Genomic DNA, 12,220 nt, shown 5'->3' with positions numbered 1-12,220 from the left:
AGGACAGCACCGAGCATCCCGTGAGCCCGGCAGGAATGCTTCAAAGCAGGGAGCACGGTGATGGATCAGGCTTGCAAGCCAAGTAGTCCCCAGGGATGGAATGGGAAACTATCCTGAAGGAGGGAGGAAGGAAATGGACCAGGGCTGCACATGCTGTCCTTGCCACAGCCAGTGCACGGCCACACAGTGGCATTGGATGGGAGCAGGGGGACAGCGTGTGCCACTTCTCTGTGTCTCCTGCACTGCGCTGGGCTCCAGCCAGGCCCTGCAACTGCTGAAGGGGGGGACTTGCACCCAGACCTGGCACCACTCATGGCCCCTCTCCACCCAGGAGTGCCCCACAGGAAGAGCCTCGACCCTGTGGCCTGATCCTGCCACCACAGGGTCGGGTCCTGCCGGGATAACGCCGGGATAACGCGCGGAGGTGCTGCCAGTGAATAGCTCCGGGGGCCGATACGCTGGCACCTGGATGCCAGCCCGGGAGATAGGGTCTGGGAGGGAGGCCAGGACTCCCGGCTGCCAGCGCCCAAGATAGGGTGCTGGGCTGGCAAAAGCCTTCCTTTTGCTTCCAGTGGTTCTCCTCTAACTGGCTGTCCGGGAGCTGCCAGCAGTGGGGTGCAGCCCTGTGCTCAGGCCAAGCCCATGTCAATACAATCTGAAGCAATGGGAAAGCTCCATAGGTTAAAAAAAGGAAACTTCATATTTTTAACCTCCTGTGAGCACCGGACCTGCATTTCCCTGCCTCTGGGAGCCCTGGCCACTGCTGTTTTGCAGCATCAAGCACTAAATATTTATTTAACTTCCTGCCGTATTAGAACTAATCACTCGTATTTTCCATCAAAGCTTCATTTTCATCTTAACGTAATTCCATCTGTGCACGCACAGCCGCATCCTGCTCACTGGAAAGGCAGCTCTGAGGCCGTCGGCTGCACCCACTCTCAGCAGAGATGGGGGGTCTGTCTCATCTCACCTTGGAGCACAGACTGGGAGACCCGTGTCTGAGCCTGGCTTCTCCATGGGCTTCCCACTGGGTTCTCATTCCCGGCGCAGGGATCCCACAAGCAATGACATTGCTTGTCCCAGGAGCTCCGAGCCATCCCCAAGGGCTCACAAATGACCTGATTCCCAAATAATCTGGCAACATCCTCTATTGCTCAAGGTCCCAGTGTGCTCCATGACAGCAGAGATGCCTCCATCCCACCAGGAGCCACTTTGTTCGCAGCAAAGCCCTGAGCCTGGCTGCAATCCTGATGCCCTGGCAGCATCAGATCCCGTTTGTCTCCCACCACAGCCGAAATGCGGCGCAGGTCACACCGCCCGCCGCTGCATCACCCCACAGAGCGACTCTTACTGTCTTTGCGGTAGTAGAGGATCTCGAGCTTGCACTCCTCGGAGCCGAGCAGGGCCTGGGTGAGCTGGGCGATGGAGCTCTTGGTGGTGTCGGGGCCGGTGAGGAAGTCGCAGGTGCAGGGCTGCTGCATCACCTCCACGCGGGAGTAGCCGAACATCTCGCAGAAGCCGTCGTTGCAGTAGATGATGGCACAGTTCTCCATCTGGGCGTTGGCAATGAGGAACTTGCGGTCTGCGGGGAGGCAGAGCACGAGGCTTAGAGGGGTGGTGGGGACCCACGGGGACTGGGGGCAGCCTGGGTGCGGGGGGCGAGCTTGCGGTTTTTGATGTCACCCGCTGTGGGGCTTGTGCAGAGACAGGCTCCTTGGGGACAGGTCTGGGGGGAGAGTGGCTGACCTCAGCCCACACAGTGCCAAGGATGGCACTCTCTGCTCTTCAGAGAGAGAAAATGTCCCCAGTTCAATGTGCATTTGTGACTGTGGGGTCAGGGGGACCCAAAGCGGGGGTTCTCAGGAGAGGCATTTTTGCTGGGATTGGCCAATCCCTGCAGCCTTGGCATTTCACCGCTGGCATGTGGGGACTCTCTGCTGTCTAATGGGCAACCTGTCCCTGACCGGCACTGCAGGCAGAGGGGAGAGCTGCAGCCTCTGTCCCTCCCCAGGAGCTTATCAGGGACCTGAGTTATCTCAGACTTTCCACCCTTGCTCAGATTTGACTGAAGTCAGGCAAGGGGCAAGAGGAGGAGTGAGTGTAAGGCTTGGCTTCATGGGAAGCAGGGGTGAAACCCATCACATTAATGATTCTCCTGATATTTTACAGGATAATTGTGCCTTTGGGCTGAAGGTGAAATCCAGGCTCTGCTGGGCTTTGTGGACCCTGTGCTCAAAAAGTAAAGTGCTCAAGGGAAGGAAAAGGGAAACTGAGGCAGAGAGTGGTGCTGCAGCCACCTAGGCTGGGCTGGGGCCAGACTTGCTGCCTTGCCAGGGTGTGTGGCAGTGCTGCACAGCCCACATCATCCAGCCCACATGGAGCCACTTCCATCCTTATCTTGGGGTGAGCTCTGATTTGGTTTGATTTTGGTTTTTTTTTTAAGGATATCGGGGAGTGCTGGGCTCTGGAACAGGTTTGCTGGGATGTGACAGGGGACTGGATGCTTACGTGGTGAATGCCACATCCCCCCCCAGCAGCATCTCCCTCAGCATTTGGCATCAGCTCCGGGCTGGAGCTGAAGGCAAGTCTGAGCAGAGGGTCCATTTGGAGGCTGCCTCCCAGCCCAGACCCCAATTAATCTCCTGGATTACCCAGGAATGGCATCTGCAGCTGGTGTGCTCCAGAACCCTGCTGCACTCCAGCCTCACGGGGAATTTCACCCAAATGCAAGAGAAACCTCTGCACAGCTGCGGCACCGAGCGCCGGGACCTGGTGGGGCGGGGGGACCCCTCCCAGGCACATCAGGCCTGTCCCCCATGGCACCTGCAGAGTCCCAGCTCTGCAGGATGCCTCCCACTGAAACCAGTGTCCCCAGGGATGCTGCACGAGTCTCCCGCTTCATTCCACCCTCTGACAGCCCCTTGGTAGCCCTTTATGGGGGACTCCCACTCTGGCACCTTTCCCTTTCCCACACAGGGCTGACGCTGGTGCCGATGCTGCAAACAGCACAAGCCACCACAGACAAATGTTTCCCAGCTCCTTCTTCCCGATCCTTCTCTATCCAAACTGCTTCAGCAGCTGGAAGACAGCACTAGGAGGGGACTTTCTCCCAGAGCCCTACTCCTGGGGCACACTCCCCACCTGTGATGAACAGTTTCCCCATCCAGTGTCAGCTCCATGGACTGGATCCAGTCTGGATCCTGGCTGGGCTGGCGCAGGACAGGATTTACAGGGCTGGCAGGGCGCCGGAGCAAGCTGTGCTGAGCACAGGGATGTGACCAAGACCAGGATGGGAAGGAGCTGCAGAGCCAGGTCTCCTTGGGGGTTTTTTCACCCCCAATTTGCTTTCTGCAGAAAATCACCTGCAGATTTTCCCTTGGTCCCACAGTACCAGGGCTCTGCACCAGCCCTGGCAGGGAAGAATTGGGCCCCTCTGGCTGCAACTGGGGACTCACCAGGAGCAGCTACACCCATGGGAGCTGCGGCGTTGGGGGTGCAGGCACCCACAGGCACGGAAGAACTCGCTGCCTGTAGCAAAGATGTATTAGGTGTGCTGGTTTGGTGTCTCCCAACACCTGTCACAGCACGAAACTGCCGCGGGGGAGCGTGGGGTGATGTTTCGGCAGAACCCAGCTGGTGCCCGACATGGCTGGCAGAGTGCAGGCAGGGGACAGGGGGCCTGGCTGCCTCCTCGCTGTCACGCCTCACCGCGTGGCCCCGCTGCTCCCCAGCCGCCGCTTCCCAGGGGGAACTGATAGGAACCAGGGACAGTTTTTCTCACTTTCCATCCCCAGGGTCACGTCAGTCACTGCCAGGCCAGGCAGCGCAGAGCCTGCAGGGATGGCAGCGCCAGGGAATTTGCACACTCGGGAAACTCGGGCACCAGAAAACCCACAGTGAGCCCGGGCAGTGGGGGGTGCACGGCCCCGGCACCCCACAGCAGCCCCCCGAGCTCAGTTTTTGGGGGACCCCGGTCCCCTGGTCCCCTCCCGTCATCCTCAGCATTGTAGGGGGGACCCAGCCCCCTTGGGGTGCCCAGAGAGTGGGAGCGGAACCCCCGCGCCCCCACCCAGCCACACGCAAACCCCAGCGCTCCCCTATGTGCACGGACCTTCCTCTGCGTTTGACACGAAACCAGCCCAAAAATTCATATAAAGGGATTACTCGGAGCAACAGCAAATGGCAACATTTCACCAGGGACGGCGGCCGCCGAGAGCGCAGAGTTGAAGGCAAACAGGCAGCGAGCCCGACTGCGCTGGGTACACCCTGTCCCCCAGTCCAGCCGGCCGGGACCCCCTCCCCGCCAGCCCGGCCACAGCGTCCCAGCCCGGGGGCTGCGAGGGGTCGCGGCGTCCCCAGCCCCCGGGGAAACACCGAGGCTGGGATGGCTCGTCCCCATGTGTCGCCCTGTCTATAAATACCCGCGGGGACACTGCCTGGCTGTCGCCCACCCCTCTCCCCCCCCTCGGGAGGTCACAGGGGCGCCTCCGTGCCCCCGGGGACACCCTCCCGCCTTCCCCCCCTCCTCTCCCCGCTCTGCTTCGAAGTTGGGGGGCCGCCCCGGCCGCGGGGGAGCGGAGCGGGACCGGAGGGTGCGGTACTCACTTTGTCCTTCAAATTTGCGAATGATGGTGTCCAGGTAGGTGTTTTGGGGGGCCACATGGCCCCGGCGCACCGGCATCGCTCCGCTGCGCTCTGCGCGCCCCGGGAGCAGCGGAACTTGCCGCGGGCGCGGCGGGGAGCGCGGCCCGGCCCCGGAGCGGCGCGGCACGGCACGGCGCGGCCCCGCTCCGCCTCACCCCAGGGCTGACCGAGCTCTGGAGCCCAGCCGGCCCGGGGCTCCCATGCTCCCGGTGGCCGGAAGGGGGAACCCCTCCGCCCGCCCTGCCGCGCCCGGCCCCGGGCGGGGGCGGCCGGGGAAGATGAGGATGGGAGGGGGAAGCGGGGGAGAGAGGGGGGAGCACCCGCTTGAAAGCGGGAGAAAATAATAGAATAAAATTATAAGAGTAGAAATCCCCAAAGTGCTTAGTCACCGCTGCCCCGGCCAGCCGGAGGAGCCGTCAGCAGCAACAGCTGCCGGCCGGGGAGCGCGCACCCCCCGGCGGCCCCCGGGGCTCCCCCGGACCCCCCGGCATCTCGCGGCACCGGCACCCGCACGGCCCCGTCTGGCACCGGCCCCGAGGGCGGGGGGGGCTCCGGGGCGGGGCGCGGGGCGGGCCGGGGGAGCAGGTGGGTGCTGGGGGTGCGGGGGTGGGGTCCCCGAGGGGCTGGGGCAGGGGGTGCTGAGAGGTGAAAGGGGCTCTGGGGCGCTGGGACGGGGAATGACTAGAGGCTGGAGGGAGAATCCCTATGGGGCTGGGATGGGGGGCGCTTGGAGGGGGTGGGGATGGGGTCCTCGGGGTGCTGGCGAAGGATGTCCTGGAGGTTTGGGGTGTTGGAGCTGGAGGTTGTGCTGGGGATGTGGGGATTTGGTGGGAGCGCAGCTGAAGGGTGGTGGGGGCGCTGGGGGAAGGGGTGGTGGAGGAAGGGGTGCTGGAGAGGGGTGCTGGAGGAGGAGGCACCGGGAGCGCCGGGAGCTGCCGGGTGGGGATGGTGAAGGAGGATGGTGGAGGAGGGAGTGATGAAGAGCGTTGGGGTGCTGGGGGTGGCAGAGGAGGGGATGCCGGGGTGCAGGGGTGGTGCAGGGGAGGAGGAGATGCAGAGCTGCAGAGGCAGAAGAGGGGGTGCTGCTGGGTGCAGGGGTTGGAGGGGGCAGTGTCTGTGGGTGCCAGGGGGCAGGAGCAGAGGAGAGGGTGCTGAGGAGGGGGCGCAGGGGCGCAGCCCGAGTAGGGAGTGTCAGAGGGTGAAAATGGGGTGCAAGGGGAGGGGAGCGGGGGGCTCTGTCGGGATGTTGGGAATGCCGGGGGATGCCGGGGGGGAGGTCAGGGTGCTCCCAGAGGTCCCTGAGGTTCCGAGGAGGAGGTCAGGGTGTTCCTGAGGGGCCGGGGGTGCCCGGTGCCGCTCCAGGTGCGGGGCCCCGCACCTGGCGCTGTCCAGTGGAGGTGGTGCTGAAGGGGCGTGCGGGGCGGGTGGGAGGGGGGGACCGGCTGCTTCTTTTTGGGGGGGCCTTGCCATGGGACGAGCCGGCCTTGCGCAGGGCTCTGCGGGCACGGCAAATCCTTGGGGAACACGGAGCGGTCTGAGAGTCCTGAGAACTCTGAAGGACGTGGAGAGTCCACGGCGTCCTGGGAGCTCTGGTGGACATGGAGAATACAGGAGGTTCCAGGGTTCTGGGGTCACAGAAAGCTCCATGGGCCCTGTAGAGCACGGGGGCTCTGGTGGGTCTCTTGGGGGACCCCCATCACATCGGGGTCCCATGGTGATGCTGCACGGCTAGAGCAGATATTCAGACCTAGACCCAATTCAGTTCTTCTCCTGCCCACCTCAGGGCTGGAGGCCAAGGGGACTAGCTCCCTTTCCTTCCTGAGAAATCCACTCTGGCTGACCCTCTTCTCCCGTGTCCACTGCTAAGGACAGTGTCCACTGAGGGGCTTTCTATTATTATTTTGTTATGCATGATTTTTCAGGCATGAAATTGCTCTAAGAGGATTATGGTCCATTATCATCAGCAGAAGTGTTTTGCTGGGATTTTCAATTAATATTCCAGTGCACCTCAGTGATGTCCATGTGGACCAGGCCATGCCAGTGGGGCACTCGACCCACAGCATGGTTTGCCCGGTTTGCCTCCTGTCCCTTGGCCAGCAATGCAAGTGGGTGAGGCAAGTGCCCTTTCAGGCCCATTTTGGAGCCTCAGTGCTGTTTTTATCTCCATCTCTCAGAGAAGTCAGCCTTCCCTAACGCAGAAAAACTTGTTCTATTGTTGAGGAGGGTGAAAAACCCATTATCTCCCCCCATCCACTCTGCACACTGCCTCTGCCGTGATTTACTGCGACTCGTGGAGGATGTTTTGCTCTATATTACACAGATGCAGCTTAATAGCATGGGGGAGGGAGAGGGACACAGAGTCCAGACTCCTGCCTTCTCTGTTTTCTTGTTGATATACTGTGTGACTCAAGGGAGACAGATCTGTGCTGCAATTTCCTTTAGAAAATAGGGACATTGGTCACTTGGCCTGGTAAAACCTCTTTGAGATTCCTGGATGACCAGTTCTGCAGGGGAAAGCAAACTATTACTACTACAGCTAATATGATAGTAATTATGATTATTAATCACCAGGCAGTCAGGATTTAAGGCTGGCCTCCTGCCCTCCTCTCATCCCATAAATCAGTCCGGGATGTTCATGGACACGTCACGTGGATGAGGATGTGTCTGACAGAAAGGGCACGTGCCAGCTCAGAGCCCTCCTGGTGGGGTCCAGAAGGCACCAGCACAGCTCTGGGCATGGGGCAGGGAACAGCCCCGGTGCCTCCAGCCCCTCTGCAATGACCCCAGAAAGGTCTGTCCTGCTCCAGCCATGGCAGTGGGGCCTCTTTGATCCCACTTTCTCCATGCAGGGCGTTCGTTCCGGTGGAAGAGCCTCTCTTACCTGCCCTCTTCCCCACACAGCCCTTGCATATGGAGCTGAGTCATGTCATTCTCTTTCAGGTTATTGTTGACTAAGCTCCGGGATCCTCCCAGTGCACCCATGGTTCTTCCAGTCCCCTCACAGCTCCCCAGTCCCCTCAGTGCATCCCTGTAGGGGCAGGTCAGCCATGCAGCTGCAGTCCGTGCCCTGCCTCCCTGCCCTCTTTGGAGCACTTTATGCCCAGACTTCTTTCAATTCCCTGGGTTTTAAGCATATGCTTGTAGTTAATCCCGTGCTTACATTTTATCCCAAATTGGAAAAATTGGGGTCTTTGGGCAAATTCTCCTGCTGTTCAAGTCAGCTGAAGGGCTCCCTCTAATTTAACTGAACAGTAATCCTCTCTCTCCCTGCCCTGCTCTCCTCCTCCTCCCTCACTCAGTTCTACTTCTCCCCCCTCCTCCTCCTCCTCCTTTTCCTCCTCACTGAATGTTTTTGAGGTTTTACTCCTTTCCTCTTTTTTTTTTTTTTTTTTTTTTTTTAAATTTTTATTCTTCCTTCCCACACCCTGGGGAATCAGTGGGAAACTACCTGGTTTCCAAGGGCAAAGGAGACCTGGGTGCTTCCCAAGGGTGTTCTCCCCCTCCCTGCTCCTGGAAGTGCAGGGATTTCTAATCTGTGAAGGAAATCATCACCTGCTCAGTGAGGGGCTGCCCTGGGCCGGCACAGGCACACTGGGAAAGGAGATGCAGCCTTAATGGGGTATGGATTTGTGGTGGGAGGTGTGGGATGGAGGGGATGGGAGCCCACTTGGATCCCAGCATGGCAGCTGTCGGCTGGCGCTTGCCAGGAGAAATGTTTGCCAACCGAGACGCGACATTTCTCCCTATTTCTGTAATTAGAGCCACACTGCAAACACAGCTGGGAAGGGAGAGACAGGGCTTTCGTGGTCCCCAAAGCTGCTTCCAGCCACCAGGACTGTCCCCAGACACTCTCAGGTGTCCTTCTGCCTGGCATGGCTCATGCCCCTGCTGTGCCCTTCACCTTTGGAAGATGCTCCACGGATGTGACACGGGATGGAGGAATTGGGGCTATAAATTTATTTTGCAGGTGGAAGGATGCTCCTTGTTTTGGCTCCTTTCTCTGCCTCACCACTCCAAATCTTGACGTATTTTTTAAGGCTCTCACCTCCACACTGTTTGTTAAGTAAAAAACAAAATCCCAAAACAAGGGTGAAATGTGCAGCCAAATTGAACTCTCATCAGCCTGGGCCTTCCCAGCCCTGGGAGACTGCAAATCTGGAAAGGACTCAGTGACATTAAACCAAGTCACGGACATTGTTTCCTGACAAAGCCACTTCCCACTTGTAAGTGGCAGGAAATGCCACGGAGACTCTGCCCTGGGACGTGGCCTGCTCAGGTCATGGCATCCCCCCTGGCATCCTGCCTGTCCTCACTGCACAGCAGGGGAAACTGAGGCACGGGGCAGGCTCGTGACTCACCTGCCAGGAGGATGGATGGGGCCTGCAGGCTGCAATAACTCGTGACGCTGCAGGGAAGAGCAGGGAAAGGCAGCATGCCCTGGGAAGGGGGTGCTGGCAGCGGCTGCAGCGGGTCTGTCTGACTGGAAACTCTCCTGGGCAAGGGGGGGTAGGAGCCTGTGCCGAGTTCCCAGCACTTTTGGTGAGGGACAATTCTCTCCCTGTCACCTGGGATGCCTCAGTGGGACACTGTCAGCCCCGAAGGGTGGGGACAGTTCCCCACCAGCAGTGGGACATGGGCAGAGCCTGCTTTGGGGTCCTGCTGCTGAGGCACCCTGAGACAGGGCGATGCTGCCCGTGCAGGGTAGGGTCTCTGTGGGGCTGGGGAGGGTCAGCACAGCTGGCACCCCTGGGCACATCCCCTGGGAAGGATGGGACCCCACTGGGTGCCCGGTGCATCCAGCCACAGGCACGGATGACACTCCTCCATCAGGGATGGACATCGGGAGCGTAGAGATGTCATTTGGCTTGGATCTGGCCCTGTCCCCCTTGGTAGGGAATTCTAGCTAAGCCATGGGGCTGGGAAGAGTCTGAACGTGCTTGGGGGGGGGGAATATGGGGTTTTGCCCCTCACCCCCAAATTCACCTTTACCCCCCTCAGCCCTGCTTGAACAGTGGGGAGGGAAGGGTGGTGCTGAGCTCGCAGGGGCTGATGCCAAGGGCAGGGAGCTCCAGGGATGGAGCTTTTCCCTCCCTTTCCATCCCTTCCACAATTCTGCTGTCCCCTGAGACCCCCCCCCCTCAACACCACCTCGCCCCTCTCGTCTGCCCACGGTGGCCCCTTCTGACGGCCCCAGCTGCTGCCGAGCTGTGGCTGCGCATTTCCAGGCGCTCCTTGTCCCCGGGGAAGGGGAATGTGAGGAACGCAGCCCTGTGCACCCTGTCTGCTCCTGCCTGGCCACCCGTCGGCTAAGAATAGACCTGGCTTGGCCAGGCCCCACCAGCACCAAGGGGCCGTGGGGTGTGGGAACCCCCAGCCACCTTCCTGAGGGGGAGAAATGGACCTGAGAAAATGAAAAATGGGTTCCTCTGATTCCCAAAGGGTCCTCGTGCTGGTGAAGGCAACCCAGAGTGTTTCTTGCTTTGAATTCATGTGATTTTAAAGCAAATATCCTCTGGAAGCTCCATGTACAGGCAGGGGGGTGCAAAGCAGCCCCCCAAGCCTCGGTACCCACTGCCTCCTGAGCTCCCCTCTAGGAGTTCTGTGAATTAAGGGGGAATCTCCTCCTTTTTTCTGTTTTTACGTTTCTTTTTTCTCCTTAGGGAGTGATTTCGCTGAGCCTCCTAATTTCAGCTTGCAGGCATGATGCAGGAGGCAGAAGGCAGCAAAATCTCTCCAGATGTTATCACAACGGGGAAGGGAAATCATCCTTGGTTTAAAGGTATCTTGTAAAACACTGCTGCCGGCTTGGCAGAGCCCTTGGGGCACGAGCCAGCCCTCGCAGCCCTCAGAAGTTTCACCCAGGCCCCCCATCTCAGCCAAGAAGTTCCAGTGGAGCTCAAGGTGGGACCTTCAGCCTCCCCCTGGGCTGGACTGGGCATAACCTTGTGTCCAGCCCCATCTCCTGGGTGAACTTTGCACCTGTGTTGAAGGTGGCCTGGTGTCCAGCCCCATCCCATCTGCTGTGTGGACCTTGGCCCCGTGTGGAAGGCTGGCTGGTGTCCAATCCCACCTGCTGCACAGAGCGTGGAGCTGTGCTGAAGGAGCCTGGTGTCTGCCTCTGTCTTCTGCACGGCCGGTGGGCCTGGGCTGTCTGCGTGCCTCTGGACACAGCGCAGTGCACCCATCATCCACCCTCGTGTCCATGGCCGGGCAAACTCAGCTCCTGTGTGGATTCTCTGATGTCTAGCTGGGGCTGAGTGCATGTTGCACTCCCCGAGTGACAGTGTTCAGTGTGGCTCCTTTTTTTTTCTTCTTCTTTTTCTTTTTTTTTTTTTTTAATTTAATCCTCTTCTCCAGAAAGCAATTTTCATGAAACTTGCAGGATCTTGATGATCTTGGAGACCTCTTTTCCTCCACTAATGGGGGCAGAAAGGAGCCAAGGAGCTCAGAATTACCAGTGAGGAACTGAGCTGGATGGAGCACACCTGCACCAGCCTGCTTTCCCAGGCTGAAAATACACTTGGCTTCCAGCTCAGCTCTCACCGTGCCAGGTCTCTGCTCCATGAGCAACGCACTGCTGGGAAGGGGGGAGAGGAGGGAGCCTGGTGTGCCGGGATAGAAAGCAGATGCACCAGGATGGGGCGAGGGAAGGAGCCCGGAGCTGCTGCTCGCTGGGGCTGGGGCTGCTGCTCCGGGACCTGGGCTCCAGAAAGACGGAAGGTCGGGGTGCCACCTCCCCGTGGGCGTCCTGTGCTCGAGGAGGATGGAAAGCAAACAAACACCCGAGCGTGGGCGGGCAGACACCTGCTTCCTGCTCCTCTGCCAGGTGCAATAAGCCGCTCCCAAGCCTCGGCTTCCCGGCTAAGACACGAGCGAGGGCAGAGGCCACGGGATGGGACAGGGACGGGTGGATCATCCAGATCCCCTCATTTCCCCTGCTGCTTCGGCCTGCAGCAGATCACAGCTCTTTAAGGCTGCAATAATCCCCGGCCTGGGATTAGTTTTGCACCTAATCACTGCAGAACAAATACGAAGTTTTATTTACAGAAGCAGAAGAAAGACGAGGCCGGGGATGGGGAGGACGGGGCGGGGGGGAACGGGTGGGCCTCAAAGCACGGCTGATCCCAAGATAATCAGGAGCTGGAGGGCAGCAGGCGATCGCTGACCTTGGAGCCCCCTCCCCGGCTCTTACGTAAATGTGGCACTGGTGCTGGAGTCACAGCAGCCGTGAGCTCCAGCCTGGTGACCCCCAGCCCTTTGAACAGTTCACGTCTGGACTTTGGGGATTCCTGGCCCTGATTCAGCCCCTCCCTTAGGCACGTGCTGCACTGTGAACCCACGAGCTGTCAGCTCTGATGGGAGCAGCGGCTCAGGGGAGGATGGAGACGCTGCAAACGGATGCTGATCTTTCAGATGGGGAGGGGAGAAGCTGGGCACTGCAGTTATGCTGCCCCAAAGCCAGACTGGTCCCCAGGGATTTGTGTTTGCACTGCACTGGGGTGGCAGCTCTCCTGCCTGAGAGCCTTGTTCCACTGAGCCCCCAGCCCACATGCAAGAAGAAGCTGAGCTGCTGCTC

The 12,220-nt window shown here is 59.7% G+C and overlaps 1 protein-coding gene across 1 annotated transcript in view; it reads right to left on the bottom strand.

Annotated features, from left to right (window-relative positions):
- The window catches only part of KCNH6 (potassium voltage-gated channel subfamily H member 6), a 31,841-nt gene extending 27,154 nt beyond the window's left edge, over positions 1–4,687 (bottom strand). The window contains exons 1-2 of the mRNA XM_054000006.1: positions 4,606–4,687; positions 1,352–1,582 (exon numbers count right to left, since the gene is read on the bottom strand). Coding sequence (XP_053855981.1) covers positions 1,352–1,582; positions 4,606–4,681 — 307 coding nt within the window. The 5' untranslated portion in view covers positions 4,682–4,687. The remainder of the gene's footprint in view (positions 1–1,351; positions 1,583–4,605) is intronic.
- Between the last annotated feature and the right edge of the window lie 7,533 nt (positions 4,688–12,220).

The sequence above is a fragment of the Vidua macroura genome, chromosome 27 (assembly GCF_024509145.1).
Source record: "Vidua macroura isolate BioBank_ID:100142 chromosome 27, ASM2450914v1, whole genome shotgun sequence".
NCBI classification, from domain to species: Eukaryota; Metazoa; Chordata; class Aves; order Passeriformes; family Viduidae; genus Vidua; species Vidua macroura.
Note: the sequence above shows the minus strand (reverse complement) of the source record. Positions and strands in the feature narration are given on the sequence as shown.